Here is an 18,657-nt window from a genome sequence, read left to right on the forward strand (position 1 = left end):
CTTACCTGAAGCAGACCATGCTGCACACTCACCTGATGCAGACCATGCTGCATGAAGAACCAAGCAAAATGAGGCTTAGGAGGGACTATTTTTCTGAAGGAACTATTTTGTTGCTGCTGTGGAAGAATACTCACCTGGAACTTCTTCCAAGGCTATTTAAGCCACGCCCGGACAGCCACACGTGCTTCGCGTTGTTCTGCATCCCAGCAGCTGAACGCTCACCGTGTCTGCTCCTGCACCTGGACTCCAGCCACGCCCGCCTCGAACCTGGAACACCTGTAAGGGAATAAGAGAAGAGAAAGGTGAAAACCAAGAACTATTTCAACCTTCTTACCTGCATCCGGAATCTTCACGCCAGCATTCCTGAAGGAAGACTTCCATTTAAAAGCACTGTGTTGCTCGCTGCAGCGCCGCGCTTCACTCACCTGTTCCCGAGACGCCGCCCGGCTCCATCGCGGCTCTCAGTGCCGGTCGCCACATCTCTGCACCGCACCTAAGGGAGAGAAGAAGAGACAAAAGGTGAGCAAGGGAACACAAGAGGAAAGCCGAATTTTCAGCCATATTACTTACCGGCTATTCTTGGTGAACCATTCCACATCTCGGGTCGGCGCCACATCTCTGGCAGGTACCGCACCCCAGCCCCTATGGGGAAAGGACAAAAGACATTACTGGGGAATTATAAAGACATTTAGAGGGGTCGCCCTCATCACTAACTCACCTGATTTTACCCCGGCAATTTAACCCCTCAACGCATCGCCTTTGTTCTGCACCTGAAATAAAGGACAGAAAAAGACAACATAAAAGGAGGCTCACACTTGAACTTTTGCATCTTCATACTTACGGCGTATCGCTCAGTAAAGTCAAGTGGATTTGCCCGCGCCATTCTGAAAACCAGTGAAGTAACTGGACGAACGCGCGCCCCTGCACCAGAAGCAGGATGGAGAGTTCATCCTTCCAAACCATAAGGTGAGCTTAAATTGGGGGTTTTGGAGGAAGTCAGAGGAGAACGAAGGGGGAAAGGGGGGAGCAAGCACATTATTCAGCAGACAGTTAATCCCTTTCTCATCTGCAGAAGGATATTCCTACGGGCCAGACAAGCAAGATTTGGGGGTCCTGTTCAATCGGTGGTCCGAATTCTGCGCATCACGCTTGAAGAGGCCACAGCAACCCAGACCAGACCAGCGCCTCCGTGGGAGCCAGGTGAGCGTTACAGAACGCGAACCCTTCCTACAAATTCCCACCCAGGCGCTATGGAAACTTCCGAGACTGACCGGTTGGCCCAACTACTGGGGGAATTACGGGCCGAAGTACACGCCGCTCGTCAAGAGACTAATGCTCGCAGGAGGAAGTGATTGTAACAAAGGAAAGAGCTGATGACCTGGCTAGACAGCTTTTGCAAGGTCAAGCTGGACAAACTCCTTTACCCGGTTCTGGATGGAACCCCGCTCCTGTGCTTTCCAGTAACCCGGGTGTTAGTCAAGACCCACGCTAACCTCAAGGGGGCTGAAGCCTCTGAGCCAAAGCAAATCGGAGGAGTTAAAGGACCTTTAACGCAAAAGGAACGTGAAAGAAGAGGGCAGATGCACTTATGTCTTTATTGTGGATCCTCTGGACACTTTCTATGAGATTGCCCGGCAAAGCCGCCCAGGAAGGTGGTAGGAGCCGCTGAAAAAACCCATGAAACCTCTGTATCGGGAAACGACCCCGCCCGACAAGCGTAGGGGTCCGCTTGCCGAGCTTGAAAACGAACTCTCAGACCTCGCATTTCACTGTGCCAATGGTCCTCGTAGATCCGGAACAGCCTAAGCGGTTGCATGCAATAAAGGCATACATCGATAGTGGGGCTATAGGAAACTACGTGGATCGTGAATTGGTTTCCAGGATTAACCTCCCCCTGCGTCCTAAAACCAGCAAAGATGTCATCACCACAGTCGATGGAACCGAAATTGCCTCGGGACCGGTAACAAATTCCACAGCTGAGGTAACACTTGTAGGTCCGGACGGCCTTCGGGAGGCAGTTGTGTTTGATGTAATCAAGGCTCCACAGTTTCAGGTTATACTCGGAATCCCTTGGTTAGAGACACATAATCCTCGAATTGATTGGCGAGCGAAGAGAATAACCTTTCCAGAGTGTGCACGAACCTGCTACCCAGAAAATCTGAAGGTCAGTCTAGAATCAGTAACCTCTGTCTCCATGCAACTACCTCCGGAATACCAAGACTTTCAGGACGTCTTCCAAAAGGAACAGGCCAACACGTTACCTCCTCACAGATCATACGATTGCCAAATCGATCTGGTGCCCGGTGCACAACCCCCTTGTAGCAGGATTTATGCCCTTACTGAGCCGGAGAATCTGCATTTGAGACAATATTTAGATCAATACCTAGCCAATGGTTTCATTCGCCCGTCAAAGTCTCTGGCATCCTCGGCTTTGTTCTTCGTGCAAAAAAAGAAGGCAACCTTAGAACTTGTATCGATTACTGCGCATTGAACCAGATAACTGTTAAAAATCGTTACCCTCTGCCTTTGATCCCTGAACTCCTTGACCAGGTGAAGGACGCTTGCATATACACCAAGTTAGATCTCTGGGGGGCTTATCATCTGGTACGAGTTAAAGAAGGCGATGAATGGAAAACGGCCTTCCGTACAAAATATGGACTATTCGAATACCAGGTGATGCCTTTTGGGTTGTGCAACGCGCCTGCTGCCTTCCAATTCTTCATGAACGATGTCCTTCGGGAACTTATCGATGTCTGTGTTGTTGTGTATATCGATGATATTCTGGTGTACTCCTCTTCGGAATCTGATCACAGAAAACATGTCAGGGCCGTCCTTGAGAAATTGCGCCAGCACAAACTGTTTGCAAAGCTGGAAAAATGCGTTTTCCATATCACCGAGGTTGAATTTCTTGGATTCATCCTGACACCTAAAGGGGTCCGAATGGACTCACGGAAAGTGGATGCCATCCTCAAATGGCCATCACCTAGTTCGGTGAAAGGTGTCCAAAGCATGCTTGGTTTTGCCAATTTTTATCGCAGGTTTATCCCAGAATTTTCACGGGTGGTGCAACCCATCACTGCACTCTTGCGGAAGAATAAACGTTTTGAATGGACCAAGGAAGCTGAACAGGCCTTTCAGGAATTAAAAGCTAAATTTACGTCCGCACCTATTTTGAAACATCCGTGTCCTGATCTCCCATATATAGTCGAAACCGATGCATCCAGCTTAGCCATGGGAGCTGTCCTGTCTCGAGAGAGACCCCGAAACCAACCAACTGCACCACGTAGCATTTTGGTCCAGAAAGTTCTTGCCGCCGGAGATAAATTATGCAATCACCGATAAGGAATTATTAGCCATTAAGTCCGCCTTTAAGGCTTGGCGGCATAATCTTCTTGGCGCCAGGCATACCATCACTGTGATCACTGAAATTTACAATATTTAAAAACTGCCAAGGCTCAGTCTTCACGACAGCTCCGATGGGCTTTATTCTTTGCGGAGTTCGATTTTGTAATCACCTACCGTCCTGGCTGTAAGAATGGCAAAGCGGACGCGCTATCTCGAATTGGAATGGGAGAAATGGACACAAACTCAGAACCTGTGCCGATAATTCCCGAACAAAGAATCTTGGGGATAACCACTTTACAAACCCTTGAAGACATTCAAGCACGGGTAAAACTATTCCTGGACTCTTCAGCCTTGCAGGATTGGATCAAAAGGGGGTCTGCCTTTTCAATCAACGATGGCTTACCTTACTTCCAAGGACGTTTATTTTTGCCAGAAAAGGAATTGCAAGAACTGGTTATTTCCCGTCATCACGATACTCTGATGGAAGGACATCGTGGCATTGCCAAAACAGAGGAAAAAATTAAACGACAATTCTGGTGGCCGTCCTGGCGAAAGGATATTAAATCTTTCGTGATGTCCTGTGGAGTTTGCGCCCAAAACAAAGGTCAAAAAACAAAACCCGCCGGTCTTCTTCAACCCTTAGACATTCCACCAGCACCTTGGCACACCTTGCCACTAGATTTTATCACGGACCTGCCCTCTTGTAATGGATACAATACTATTCTGGTTGTGGTGGATTTATTTTCCAAGATGGCCCATTTTATTCCGTTGAAAGGATTACCTTCAGCTTTTGTTCTTGCCAAGGAATTCCTCGAAAATGTCATCCGTCTGCATGGATTCCCGTCCATACTAATCTCCGATCGGGAAAGCCAGTTAATTTCTCATTTTTGGAGAAAGTGTTGTCAACTGGCACAAATCGACATAAGACTCTCAACCAGCCACCACCCACAGACCGATGGTCAGACGGAGAGAACGAACCAGACCCTTGAACAATATCTACGATGTATGTTGCACCAATCGGAGTGTAATTGGAAGGACATTTTATGGGCGGCTGAATATGCATACAATAACTCAATACACTCTGGAACTGGTCAGAGCCCCTTTTATACTCTATATGGACATCACCCTTGTACTTCAGACCTGGACTCACCTTTGAGCCTCGAAATGCCCGCAGTGGACCATTTGCATTTTACGATTACTCAAGCCTTCAAGGATGCTACTGCACACTTACAACATGCGAAAGGGAAAATACAAAAAGAATGCAGATCTGTATCGCAAGGAGGCGCCTCCATACCAAATAGGGGATCAAGTATGGTTGGCTACCAAACACTTATCGCTCAAGGGACCTCTGACTTTTAATCCAAGGTATTTAGGCCCTTACTCGAACAAAGCTATAATTAACCCAGTGGCAGTCAAGCTAGATCTACCAGCTAACATGCGGATTCATCCCGTCTTTCATGTGTCGCTTTTGAAACCAGTGCAACCTGGAACCAGATTAATAAAGCCACCAGAACCAATCCAGATAGATGGGGAGCCTGAATTCGAGGTGAAGAACATTTTGGACTCTAAGATCTCAAAAGAAAAACTTTTCTATCTAATTGATTGGAAGGGGTACGGGCCTCAGGAAAGATCTTGGGAACCCAGCGACCACATACATGCACCTCGGCTAGTAAAAAGGTTCCATCGGAATTTCCCGAACAAACCGAAACCTCCTGGAGAAACGGCCTTGGGAGGGGCCTTGGGGGGGGGGAGTGCTGTCATGATGCCTACCCCCGGAGCGCCAGGCCAGGCCCAGCACCCCCGGGAGCAGGCATCACGCCCCCGGGTAAAAGCCCAGCGGCCCTTCATAGGGGCTCTTTGGACTCTGTCCTGGCGCCATTGGCGCCAGGCTCATGTTGGACATCAGTCCTGGCGCCATAGGCGCCAGGCTCATAAGGGGAAGTGTTTGGTGCACTTACCTGAAGCAGACCATGCTGCACACTCACCTGATGCAGACCATGCTGCATGAAGAACCAAGCCAAATGAGGCTTAGGAGGGACTATTTTTCTGAAGGAACTATTTTGTTACTTGTGTGGGGCTGTGGAAGAGTACTCACCTGGAACTTCTTCCAAGGCTATTTAAGCCACGCCCGGACAGCCACACGTGCTTCGCGTTGTTCTGCATCCCAGCAGCTGAACGCTCACCGTGTCTGCTCCTGCACCTGGACTCCAGCCAAGCCCGCCTCGAACCTGGAATACCTGTAAGGGAATAAGAGAAGAGAAAGGTGAAAACCAAGAACTATTTCAACCTTCTTACCTGCATCCGGAATCTTCACGCCAGCATTCCTGAAGGAAGACTTCCATTTAAAAGCGCTGCGTTGCTCGCTGCAGCGCCGCGCTTCACTCACCTGTTCCCGAGACGCCGCCCGGCTCCATCGCGGCTCTCAGTGCCGGTCGCCACATCTCTGCACCGCACCTAAGGGAGAGAAGAAGAGACAAAAGGTGAGCAAGGGAACACAAGAGGAAAGCTGAATTTTCAGCCATATTACTTACCGGCTATTCTTGGTGAACCATTCCACATCTCGGGTCGGCGCCACATCTCTGGCAGGTACCGCACCCCGGCCCCTATGGGGAAAGGACAAAAGACATTACTGGGGAATTATAAAGACATTTAGAGGGGTCGCCCTCATCACTAACTCACCTGATTTTACCCCGGCAATTTAACCCCTCAACGCATCGCCTTTGTTCTGCACCTGAAATAAAGGACAGAACAAGACAACATAAAAGGAGGCTCACACTTGAACTTTTGCATCTTCATACTTACGGCGTATCGCTCAGTAAAGTCAAGTGGATTTGCCAGCACCATTCTGAAAACCAGTGAAGTAACTGGACGAACGCGCGCCCATGCACCAGAAGCAGGATGGAGAGTTCATCCTTCCAAACCATAAGGTGAGCTTAAATCGGGGGTTTTGGAGGAAGTCAGAGGAGAACGAAGGGGGAAAGGGGGGAGCAAGCACATTATTCAGCAGACAGTTAATCCCCTTTCTCATCTGCAGAAGGATATTCCTACGGGCCAGACAAGCAAGATTTGGGGGTCCTGTTCAATCGGTGGTCTGAATTCTGCGCATCACGCTTGAAGAGGCCACAGCAACCCAGACCAGACCAGCACCTCCGTGGGAGCCAGGTGAGCGTTACACAAACGTGGACTCTTGTCAGACGATGAAATGAAGTATCTACAGCCCTTGCACCCCAGAATGCCTACTATATACTTCCTGCCCAAGATCCACAAGAAATTTGACCCCTTACCGGAAGGACGACCTATTTTGAGCGGGATTGGTTGGATCACCGAACCTCTCAATAAATACATTAACAATGTCTTGGCACCTGAGGTACCCAAGATACTTACTTTCTTACGAGGCACTATGCACACCTTGCTGATCCTACAAGAAATTGTATGGAACGATGAGTACACTCTTGTAACTCTCGACGTCAAAGCCTTGTACACGTCCATAGACCATGAACTAGCCCTCAAAGCCATTGATTTTGCCTTCACTAAGGCATCAGCTTCATTCTGGTCACATCTGGAACTCACTAAAAAACTCTTGGAATTTTCACTAACTAATACCATCTTCTTATTTGAACAACAGTACTACAAGCAAACAAAAGGCATAGCCATGGGGGCCACATATGCACCCTACATGGCTAACCTTTTCATGCACCACTAGGAGCAAGTACATGCCTTCACTAACCAGGATTTTAACAAACTGATCCACACTTGGATACGATATATTGATGATATCCTGATGATCTGGCGTGGAACAAAAGAAGAATTGGAGTCATTCAAACTCCACTTGAACCAAAACAACTTTGGCATTGAATTAACAGGATTTTCAAGGAAGGAAAACATTGATTTTCTTGACATTACTATCACACCAGCGGGTCCAAGGCTCACAACCTCGACTTACAGAAAACCAACAGAAGTCAACTCAGTCCTACATGCTTCAAGCTGCCACAAAAAATCTGTAATCAATAACATCCACAAGGGGGAATTTCTCCGAGCCAAAAGAAACTGTAGTGACCTGCCAGCATTTGGAAAGGAATGTACAACACTCAGCAAACGTTTCCATGAGAGAGGATATCCGGAACAATCAATTCAAGCAGCTGTAACCATGGCTAACAACAGAGAACGTAGCACGCTCCTTAACCCCAAAGTACACACCAGCTATGAGACAACAAAGGACTGCCAAATAAGATACATCACTCAATTCTGTAGTGATAGCCATCGAGTACAAAAAATCCTCAAAAGACACTGGCATATCCTAACAATTGATGAAGACATTAGGGGATGGATCCCAGACAAACCTACGCTTACTTATACCAAGGCCAGAACACTCAAGAACATTCTTAGTCCATCATTCTTGGCACCAATTCCAAAAACTGACACCAATTGGCTCACCAGCAACAAACCAGTAGGTTTCTACAAATGTGGAACCTGCTCCATGTGTAAATTTGCCACCACAACCAAGACTGTGACTTTCAGCACCACCGACACTCATAAAATTGGGCAATATATTAATAGTAAGTCAAAATTTGTGGTTTATGCTAGCAACTGTGTCTGTAATCGCAAGTATATTGGAAGCACAAAAAGAGAGCTCAGAACAAGGATCAGGGAACATCTGAACTCCCTGCACTCTCAAGACACCAGATATCCGCTGGCATTACACTGGAAAGAAAAACACCAGTGGGACAATAAGGAAGATATCACCTTCATGGGTCTGGAAAAAATACCAATCAACACAAGAGGTGGAGATAGAGAACTCCAACTACGTCAGAGAGAAGTGAAGCTGATATGCAAATTTCGAGCTGTCACCTTTGGATTGAACAGTGACCATGATTTTCATGTTTTCTTATAAAAATGTACACATACAAATGTAGAATTCTGCATGATCCACATTTCAAAACATCCTACAGTGAACTGTTTATTGGATCTCTTATCCAGGCCACTAAACCTCACACTACACCATCGTAGTGTCTGCTAACCCACCCACCCTATTACCTTGAACTACTTGTTCATTTTACTGCTTCTTCTCTAACACAGTAATGGGCTAATATTGCCCGCCCTTCAGCCAACGAAATGTCCATTGTTGGCCGTTTCTTTCCATGCTTTGCTTAAACCTACTCAGGGTCATCCCAATTCCCCTCCACCCCAACCATCAGGGTTGATTCAGACAACTGAGTCCCAAACCCTTTTACCCACATCAGAGCGCTCTCCATTACGCCACACCACAAACACGGCATCCCAATTATCCCCCTCCCTTTTCAGGTCTTCCACTCGGTTATTAATCCCATTAACGTATGCATCATGTCTCCCACAAACTAACAACACTGTGCGTGCCCTCTCAGCACTGTGACACGTTGGCCCAACAACCAATCCGCGGGCCCCATGCAACGAACAAATCACATAGTTCGTTGCCGCAACCAACCGCAGTGCTCCTTCCTCTTTAACCAGGAAGGAGTGAGTCACAATGGTAGACGACCCGCGACTCCATCAGCACAGCCGAACCCGGCCTCAGGTAAGCGTTAATGTCAGTAGTGGCTGCAAGTCTAGGGAGGGAAGGGATTCACGTCTACCCCTACCTGGACGATTGGCTGATCATAGCTGTATCTCCGGAACAAGCTCAGATCCAGCTAGATTATGTCTGCCACTTCCTTCACAAACTGGGCTTCTCCCTCAATTTAAAGAAGTCACAGATGATACCATCACAGAGACGCCAGTTCATTGGAGGGGTCCTGGACACTTCCCTGGGAAAAGCCTCGCCACCAGAGGTGAGGGCTCAAGATATTCTGCAGATGGTCACCAAGTTTCAAAGTGCCCAATGTCTCCCAGCCTTCGACTTTTTGAGGTTGCTAGGCCTCATGGCATCCTGTATCTTCCTTGTGCCTGAGGCTCGCCTGAGAAAGAGATCTCTTCAGTGGGCACTAAGAACTCAGTGGTCGCAATTCTCAGGGAGAATGACAGATCTCCTTCAGGTTCCAGACAAGGAGGCTCGAGACCTTCAATGGTGGGCCTGCCAGGAGAACATCTTGAAAGGAGAACTGTTATGGCAACCATGGCTGGAGATAACAGTAGTCACAGATGCCTCACTCACGGGGTGGGGAGCCCATTCCAACGACTTGACCATCAGCGGTCGTTGGTCTCCATCGGAGTCCAGACTACAAATCAACCTATTAGAGCTGAGAGCAATCAGACTAGCGCTGAAGGCTTTTCTGCCATCTGTACAAGGGAAAAATGTCCTGATAATGACGGACAACACAGTGGCCATGCACTACCTCAACAAAAGAGGAGGCGTAGGATCACTGCCTCTGTGCAGAGAGGCGATGCAGCTCTGGTTTTGGGCAATCCAAGAAGGAACCTCTCTATCGGCAGTTCACTTAGCCGGAGAGAAAAACTTAACAGCGGATGCTCTGAGCAGGCAGAGTACAGTCTGCCACGAGTGGGAACTAGCTTAGGAAGTCCTTCAACAGATCTTCACCTTTGGGGATCCCCTCAAGTGGATCTGTTCTCCACCAGCATCAAAAGGAAGTGCTATCAGTTTTGTTCAAGGGAATTTCCCCCGAGAGGCGCTCTAGGGGACACGTTCGTAGTGGACTGGGAGTTTCCACTTCTGTACGTGTTTCCTCCAGTCCCTGTCATTCCTCAAATGATCAGGAGGTTGAGAAGGTTCCGGAAAGCCATGATCCTAATTGCCCCGGACTGGGCCAGGAGAACGTGGTACCCGGACCTTCTGGACATGTCCATCTGCCCTCCAATTCTTCTTCCACTCAAGGAGAATCTTCTCTCGCAGAAGGGAGGTCAGGTTCTCCATCCAGACATCAAAACCCTCAACCTTCACGCTCGGTATCTGAAAGGTTGAGATACAAGGATTGGGACCTCCCAGATGACGTCATGGAGGTGTTGCTTTCGGCAAGAAGGGCAGCAACAAAGGCTTTATACCGCTGCCGTTGGAACACCTTTTGCAGCTGGTGTAGAGAAAAGAATAGCGACCCCTTTTCATGTGGTACACCAACGTTGTTATCTTTTCTACTCTATTTGGCAAATTCGGGCTTTCAGGTTGGCACTATCAAGGGATATCTTGCAGCGCTATCGATCTTCAAGCGCACTGCAGAGGAACCATCATATTTCAAGTTACCCTTAGTAATACAATTTCTGAAGGGATTAACCAATGTCTATCCTCCAAGACCATTCCAAGTTCCCTTATGGAACTTCAATTTAGTCTTACATTTCCTGATGGGTACTCCTTTTGAACCACTCCACTCTTGTTCACTAAGGTTTCTCACCCTTAAAACTGTCTTATTAGTGGCATTGACATCTGCTAGGAGGTTGAGCGAATTACAAGCTCTATCTTGTAAATCCCCTCATACAATTTTTCATAAAGACAAAGTTGTCCTATAAGTGAAGCCTATTTTCTCCCAAAGGTGGTTTCTGAATTCAACATCACTCAGAAGATTATCTTACCTTCATTTTATCCCCCTCCCCATCCGGGGAAGGAGGAAGAAAGGCTGCTTAGGCTGGACCCAAGGTGGGCTTTGAGATTTTACATCAGCAGACTTGCTAGGATTAGGCAAGCAGACCAACTGTTTCTAGGTTACTCAGGGCACAAATTGGGTTTACCGATAACAAAACAGACCATTTCAAGATGGATTATTTTAGCCATTCTGGAATGTTACAAACTGGCAGGGAAAGAGCCTCCTCAAAATCTTAGGGCTCATTCAACCAGGGGTATCGCAGCCTCTTCGGCCCTCCAAAGAGGGGTACCGATTCGAGACATATGTGCGGCTGCCACATGGTCATCTGCACACACCTTCACAAGATTTTACAACCTAGATTCCTCCTCTAGCCAAGAGACTAGATTTGGCAAAGCTGTGTTGCACTCTGTTCATTCTTGAAGGGAAACATGGTAATTTTACTCCCACCTTCAGTTACACACCACTGCTATGGGAGTCTATCAAGATGAGGAATACGTCGGAGGACACAATCCCCTCGAAGAACAAGTTACTTCTTACCTGGTAACGTTCTTTCGATGGGATGTTCCCCCGACGTATTCCTTATCACCCCTCCCATCCATCCCCTCAGTAAAACGTCCCTTGTGGTTACAGCTTACGCTCCTTCTGGGTCAATAACCAATTCATGTAAAACAACTGTTAACGTAAAAACGGAACTGAGCAACGGACGCTGCGCGAGTCTATTTATACGCATTATGACGTCGGCGTGGATACGGAGGCTGTCGAGGGACATCGACGCGCAGCGCCCTCTACTGAAAAAATGTTTCTGAGGCCAGCAAGCTGGAGATGATCTATCAAGATAAAGAATACGTCGGAGGAACATCCCATCAAAAGAACGTTACCAGGTAAGAAGTAACTTGTTCTTCTGAGGGGTCAGTACGGGAGGAACCTGTGTAATGTCTTCCAGCATCACTGCCACATTTTTCTAAAAATCTGCCGCTACCGGGCAATCCCAGTACATGTGGAATGTCCCCGCCTGGGGAGCTCTGCATTTGGGGCATTCATCCGAGGTTGTTGCTGTAAATTTAGCTATTTTGGCTGGTGTATAATGCAGTCTGTTTAGAATTTTAAATTGAATTAGGCGTAGGCCAGCATTCATGGAGACATTTTTGGTGAGCAAGCAGTACTTTTCCCATATTCTATCATCAATGGGGATCTGAAGGTCTCTTTCCCACTTTTCTTTGACCTGGTTGACTGTGGGGGAATGGGCCTGAACAGCAGCATACAATTTAGAAATCCCAAGGCCATCCTTAGCCATAATCAGCTGTATACATGGATGTGTGGTGGGCTCATCCGGGAAGAGCGGCCATCGCTTTTGAAAAGCTGATCTCATACGATATTGAAGTGTCCAATCCCAATCTTTTGTATATCGCTTCCCATGCCCTGACCGTGCAGCTCACGGGGTTGTACTTGCATGTGTCCTTATATTGTGGATCGAAAATTACCGATTGTATGTTTGTGTGGTGTATTCCTCTATCCATGCGTGGGGTGGGACATCGGAGTCACCATACCAGTATCTTGCAAATTGTGCTTGGGCAACATAGTAGTATAACTCGAAATCAGGTGCCGCTATGCCGCCCGAGGAGTATGGTTGCGTCATTTTTTCCCATCTTATCCTTGCTGTTTTCCCATTCCACAAGAAGGTCACAACCATAGATCGGAGCCTGGCAAAGAAGGGCCGCCCCAGCCATATTGGGATGTTGACAAAAAAATACAATAACTTAGGTAAAATTATCATTTTAAGAATTGCGACTCTGCCATATAGCGGGATTGGAAGGTGTCCCCACATCTGTAATTTGGTATTTATGGATTGCAGTGCATTTTCATGATTGTTTGAGTGCAGTGTGAGTTTATCTCTGGAGACTACTATGCCCAGATACCTGATATTTTGCTCGGACCACTTGAGTCTGCACCTCATTTCTGGGCATTTGGTTGTTGGTGTAAGTGGGAATATTTCAGATTTGGCATTGTTCACGCTGTACCCTGTGTACACCGCAAACTCCTGTATTTCCGCCGTTATGGGAGCAATGTTCTTTTCTGGCTCACGGACATATAGCAGAGTGTCATCCGCGTATAGGGAGATTAGCTGGGTGGATCCTTTAATCTTTATCCCCCTATTTGAGTGCCTCAGCCTAACCGCGATTGCCATTGTCTCTATGGTTAGCGAGAATAGTATAGGCGAGAATGGGCATCCCTGCCTAGTGCCTCTTCCCAGTAGGAACAGTTCTGAGATGGTTCTATTAGTTAGCACTCTAGTGCCGGGTTCTGTGTATAACAATTTCACATATCTAATAAAGTTGGGACCCATTCCAAACGCTTCTAGAACAGCCAACATATAGACCCATGATACCGAATCGAAGGCCTTTTCGGCGTCGAGAGATATAGCTACTGATGCGCGTAAGAAATTTAAAAATCAAAATCAAATTATGGCCCTACCCTATAAGTTGTTAATGTACTCCTGATTATTGGTGAGCCGCTTGCAGCTACATGTGCAGAGAACATATATTGCTAGGTTGCCATGTTGGAATCAGGCAGCCCTGTCATGGCAGCCACCGGATCCCACAATGGCTCTCTCCATCTCTAGTGTATGTTTCCTTCTTTGGCATTTGCATCCTCAGCTGCTTTCCAAGGGTAATTGGGCATGGGGTAAGCAGAGCATGCACATGACATTTTTCGCAGTATATTTGGCGATCTGCATTTGAGCAAAACCTGGGTTCCCCAACAAATATTGTTTCTTCCTTTTCAGGGGGATGACGTACACCCAAGCTGAAAGTGCAGAGATCGGCTGTATACCACCTACAGGGATGGATTCTGTGTAGCAGGCAGTCTCCCCTGGCCCCGAAGGTCCGCCTCACCCCACTTCCAACCTGGATTCTGGAACTCTGTGACACTGCTTTCTGCAGCCTGTGCACTGGGTCTTTCTTATGCCTAGTGGCCTGCCACACCTACGAGCTGCCCCTTCAATGGTCCTGCATATTGCTCCTCTTCATGTCCATGTTAGTTGCACCCTTTTTGTGCCTGTGTAATATTTCCCCTCAAGGAGCTTGGGTTGTGTCCACTCTCCTGAGCTGCTAAATCATTCCAGTTTCTGACAGTATGCCATTCGACGTGCCAAGCCTGTGGGGTTTCCCTCATGTACCATGTCTCCTGTTGATACACCCAGAATAATGCGATATTCCATTCTAGATTCCCATTTTTGTAAACCGATATATTCTTATTCCGGTACTAATGCCTGGTGGTCTAACTGCGTTTAAATAAACGTAAACTCTTTTCTGAATCTACCCTATTATGAGTGATGCGTCTGTAGCAATAAAGAAAAGCGCTCTAACATGTGTGACAGAGGACAAATGTGTCCAAAATAATCGTGCATAACAATATAACTGGAGAGGAGGGGGCAAAAAGGAGATGATCTGCACATTACATTCTATACAATGTAAGCATGGTGCTTTTGCTGATATGTTTTTACTTGTGCACATCAGGCTACAGTTTTCTTCAGTTGTGGTTGGCTTCCTGATTCTGCTGTCTCCTCTCCCCCTTATACCTCTATTTACTTGGGAACATGTCGCAACAGGTGGGTAAATGTGGGCGTCAAACCACCTGCGTAGGAAAAAGTCATTGTGATGGTGACTCTTTTATTCTTAGTTAAAGGATGTCTCTTAGTCCCAGGACTTCTCCCATAGCACATGCCCTCTGTCTTTAGCCAGGTGTATGAACGACCTGGCTACAAAATGTGAGCACAACTGCCAGGATGAACAGTAGCGCAACAGATATGAGATGTCCCACTTTGCAGAGCAGTTTGCAGTCAAGGCAAAAAAGTTTCTGGACTTAAAAGTGGTTACGCATAGGAAAGCACACATACTAAATGTAACAGGATAACAATCATATTAATGGTGTTTGTTATGTTTATTGACAATTAGCACAACTTTTCAAATGTTCTAATTGGCTCAGCAAATTGGAAAAGAAGATTCCGAGCAAATTCTGGACACAGTAGTTGTTCTTAACTTTCCTTCCTAAGTGTCAGGGCCCACCGGAACGCTCTGTGTTTCTATACATGTGGCACCGCCGCACATCAGCACCTTCACATCACCCCTAATTTTAGCTTGATATAGTACCACCTAACTGCCTGCACCTCCCCCATATAGACGGATGCTAATAGCCTTCGCTCCGACTCTGTACCATTAAGTTCGGCTTCCGGCCCCAAATCAGTGTGAATCCACTACGAGCGCTACAGCTATTTGGAATCTGACTGTTAATTTTAAGGATGATATGGAGGGAATGAAAAGCCTAAATAATTAGAATTGGACCGATGCATTAATTGCCCCACTGTGGAATTTAAGCTAAGTTAGGGACACGGGTGGGGGGCCTTTCTAAAGTTATCTGAGAAATGTATAAGTTGTCTCCCGTGTATGTATTCATAAGGTGTTAACTAGAAAGACAGACATCAAAAATGTGTAATTAGAACATGTTTGCTTGTATTAAAGGGGAAAAACCAATACAAATCTATTAACGAAAAAAAGCAGCGGGAATCCTGCCGCCCCCGAGCTCGAACGCTAAATTATAATCCTGTTAAACCCACCAATATCCAAGTGTATTACAAGCTGACTAAACCAAGTAGCATGATGTACATTTTTTGGACTATAAAAAACACACATTGCATTTCTGTTCCTGACTTAGCCGCATGGTTCTTAAAATAAAATTGCCATTCTCTTTTCTGCTTTCAGATCATAATCTTTTGTGAAGCTCACCAGTATAAGGTTGCTGTTAATGGGAAACATGTCCTGGAGTACAAACACAGATTCAGACACTTGGACCAGATCAATTCCTTGCAGATCAACGGGGATATTCGGTTGTTGGATGTGAGGAGCTGGTAGACCTCTGCTGCAATCTCCTTCAGCATGTAGTTTTGCTTACCATTGATTTGGATGATATGATCCCATTAAGAGCCATGCTTTTATTAAATGAATTCATGTGCTCATAAAACCTCTTATTGCAATAATTTCACTCTGAAGGTAAAAGAATTAAACATGGGTTCCTTTCTGGTTAGATCCCTTTACTGAACCAGAATGTTTCTAGAAGAGGGAGGTGGGATCAGTGAAAAGGGAAAGCACACGAAAATGTGCTCATTGTTGCTTCTAGTACACACCTTTAGGGCTGTGTCCACGTGATATTGCCAAGAATGTAACTGTAATTGGCACAAGTCTTCCCCAGGATCCCACTGAAAACAGCCACCATCACAGAAACCGAGAATCGGACAGAGTAACATTTCCACAAAGAAAACATTAACAGTCCACTATGAGAAAGTACATTTATTCCTAAATGTTTCATGCTATTAACTTTGCTATTCTATTTTGGATTTGATGCAGTATGTTGAAAGTAGCCACAAAAGGATGCAAATTCCTCCTCTGATCAATCAAGACAGCTGGTGTCACCGCCTCAATATAAAGATCTGATCAAAATCCATATCTTCACTTATAAAGGTTGCTTTATGGTAGTGTGGCTTTCTCGCTTGAGAATTAGTTAGAAAATTCATTTTCTAATCAATAAAAGGCCATTTATAACTACCCTTATTTTTGCCCACATTTGTATTTGATTTTTCAATGCATCCTTTTAATTGTTTCATAAACAAATATGAAAAACCTATATCTGAAACTTTCTCATTTTCAGAACTTAATACTAAACCTATTAGGCACTACTGCAACATGGTGAATGTAGGATAAATGAAAAAGTGAATTCAAATTTTTGCATTAAATATCTATATTCATATGATTTCTGCACATGGGGCTTTTCATACAATGCTGTATACTCGCTTGTAAAGATGCACCAACTTCTTGCTGAAAGTTCTGTTCAGTAAACGGGGTCCTGGAAAGATGCATGAAACTTTCGAGAAGGTATAATCGTGGCCTGAATGCATTATTGCCTGATGGCACATCGAGTCAATTAATAATATTGTGATATTTTTTTATCTTGGTAAAACACACATGGTTATATACGAAAAACGGATTTATATTTTCACATTAAACAAAAGTCACTTTGAAGGAAGTGGTACCGAAGAACCTTTCCAAATTAATGTTTAATGCCCATTTGTGGTACTGTAGAAAACGATGTGTTGAGTTTCTGGGTATATGTAAAAATCCAACGATGGCACCAAATTGTTGATTATGATAAATGTTTCCCGTTTAATGCTTGTCTTTCTTTTGTTTCGTTATTCTGCGAATCGCAATGGGCATTCTGGAACTTTAGAAATGGCTGCACCAAAATGTTTTGTCCTATTTAAATACAACTTTGACATCCCCCTTTTATTACAAATTGTTTTTCTGTTTGTTAATATTTAGTCTGAATTATCTATCCTGTTTATTGTTCAAGAAACGGCCTGTCATTAAATTATTACTAAAGCCAATTCTGATTGCGGAAAATCACATTATCTCGGAGTTCTGTTTTTATCGGTTGATCAACATTTGCGATAAGCATTGTGGGTGATAGAACAATTGCTATTCTCTGCTGTGTTTTCAACAGAGATACAAAAAGGTATTATTACTGTTGTGGGGGATTGAGTCAGAAAAGGGGTTGTACTTACAATTACTCAAGTATCATTTCAAATACATTCTATTTTTAATATAGTCCATGTAGGATCTCTCCTTTTGCAATGTGAGTTGAATTTACAAGGAAAGAGAACATAAAAACATAGTGGTCTGAAAATGCTTGTGACAACACTTCTTAAGCACCCCCAATTACTTTGGCTAGAATGCTATTAAACTGATTTTAACCTTTTCTCTGCCATTGCAGAAGGGGACCAACAACATGCAAATACTTATTGATCTGATTCCCAAAGATAGCAATCGACACCAAACTACGTAAGCCAGGGTACTTCCTTCTCTTATGTACTAGCTTGACCTGTCACAGATATCCGCTTTTCTGCTGTCAACATAAGACTTGGAGATCTTTCCTATTGTTTGTAATTAAAATCCCAAGTAAAAAAGCTGTTTCTCCGGCATGGGATCTTCTGTAGTCCCACACTAGGATTACTTCCTACGAAGTACTGTGGATCTGTGTTGGTAAGACTTTTTAGAAGTGCCTATCTATGGAACTAGGTTGTGTAACAAAGGGATCAACAGAAGACACAAGAATCATCATTATGGTGCAACACTCTTTATTATGTACAGCACTGGGGTGTCACTCTATAAAGATTAATATTAAGGATGTCTGGATGAGATCATTCAGTTGTTCAGGGGTCTAACTTTAAAAATCTTGGGTTTCCTCTGGCAGTATCCTTTCAACACCATGTTCCTGTGAAGTAGTTTGCAAGGAAGCTACATGAGCCTTCTGCAGTCATTTCTCTTTGGAAAGCAGCTTCATAGCAGATGCTAAATTTGGACAGGCAGTACTATGTTCTTGGCAGTGTTGGTGCCTTCTACTCTGGTTAGAGTGATGCTTGGTACTTTCCCATATATATGGTGGAAAGGCGACGGAACATAGAAAGCAAAGTTGTACAACATAGTGATTACAGTACTCCTAGTCCTAAATTCCCTTTCCTTCATACACCCTCCTCCTTTTCCCTAAACAGGGTAGTTTGATCCACCGGTTTTCTTAGTGGGAAAGAAACTGCAGTAAAGGATTGCAAAGGCAAAGATGTGGTTGTTAACGAATACCTGCTTCCGTGTGAAATTGCTTTAAGGGGAAGCACACTCTTTGCTGCTAAAGACTCCTAATAGCTCCACAACTGGATGAGCCCACAGGACTTCTGTTATGGGTCCCCGCAAGCTCGACAATGACA

General features: G+C 45.4%; 1 protein-coding gene across 3 annotated transcripts in view; it reads left to right on the plus strand.

Annotated features, from left to right (window-relative positions):
- Positions 1-17,302, plus strand: part of LGALS8 (galectin 8) — an 898,608-nt gene extending 881,306 nt beyond the window's left edge. For 2 of the 3 annotated variants that reach the window (XM_069607929.1, XM_069607928.1), the window contains one exon: positions 15,608-17,302. In XM_069607929.1, coding sequence (XP_069464030.1) covers positions 15,608-15,757 — 150 coding nt within the window. In that variant the 3' untranslated portion in view covers positions 15,758-17,302. Of the gene's footprint in view, positions 1-13,632; positions 13,754-15,607 lie in introns of those variants that run through there. The other variant, XM_069607930.1, reaches the window with a different exon arrangement.
- The last annotated feature ends 1,355 nt before the right edge of the window (positions 17,303-18,657 follow it).

Source organism: Ambystoma mexicanum, chromosome 4q (genome assembly GCF_040938575.1).
Source record: "Ambystoma mexicanum isolate Mex_15411 chromosome 4q, UKY_AmexF1_1, whole genome shotgun sequence".
Classification (NCBI taxonomy): Eukaryota; Metazoa; Chordata; class Amphibia; order Caudata; family Ambystomatidae; genus Ambystoma; species Ambystoma mexicanum.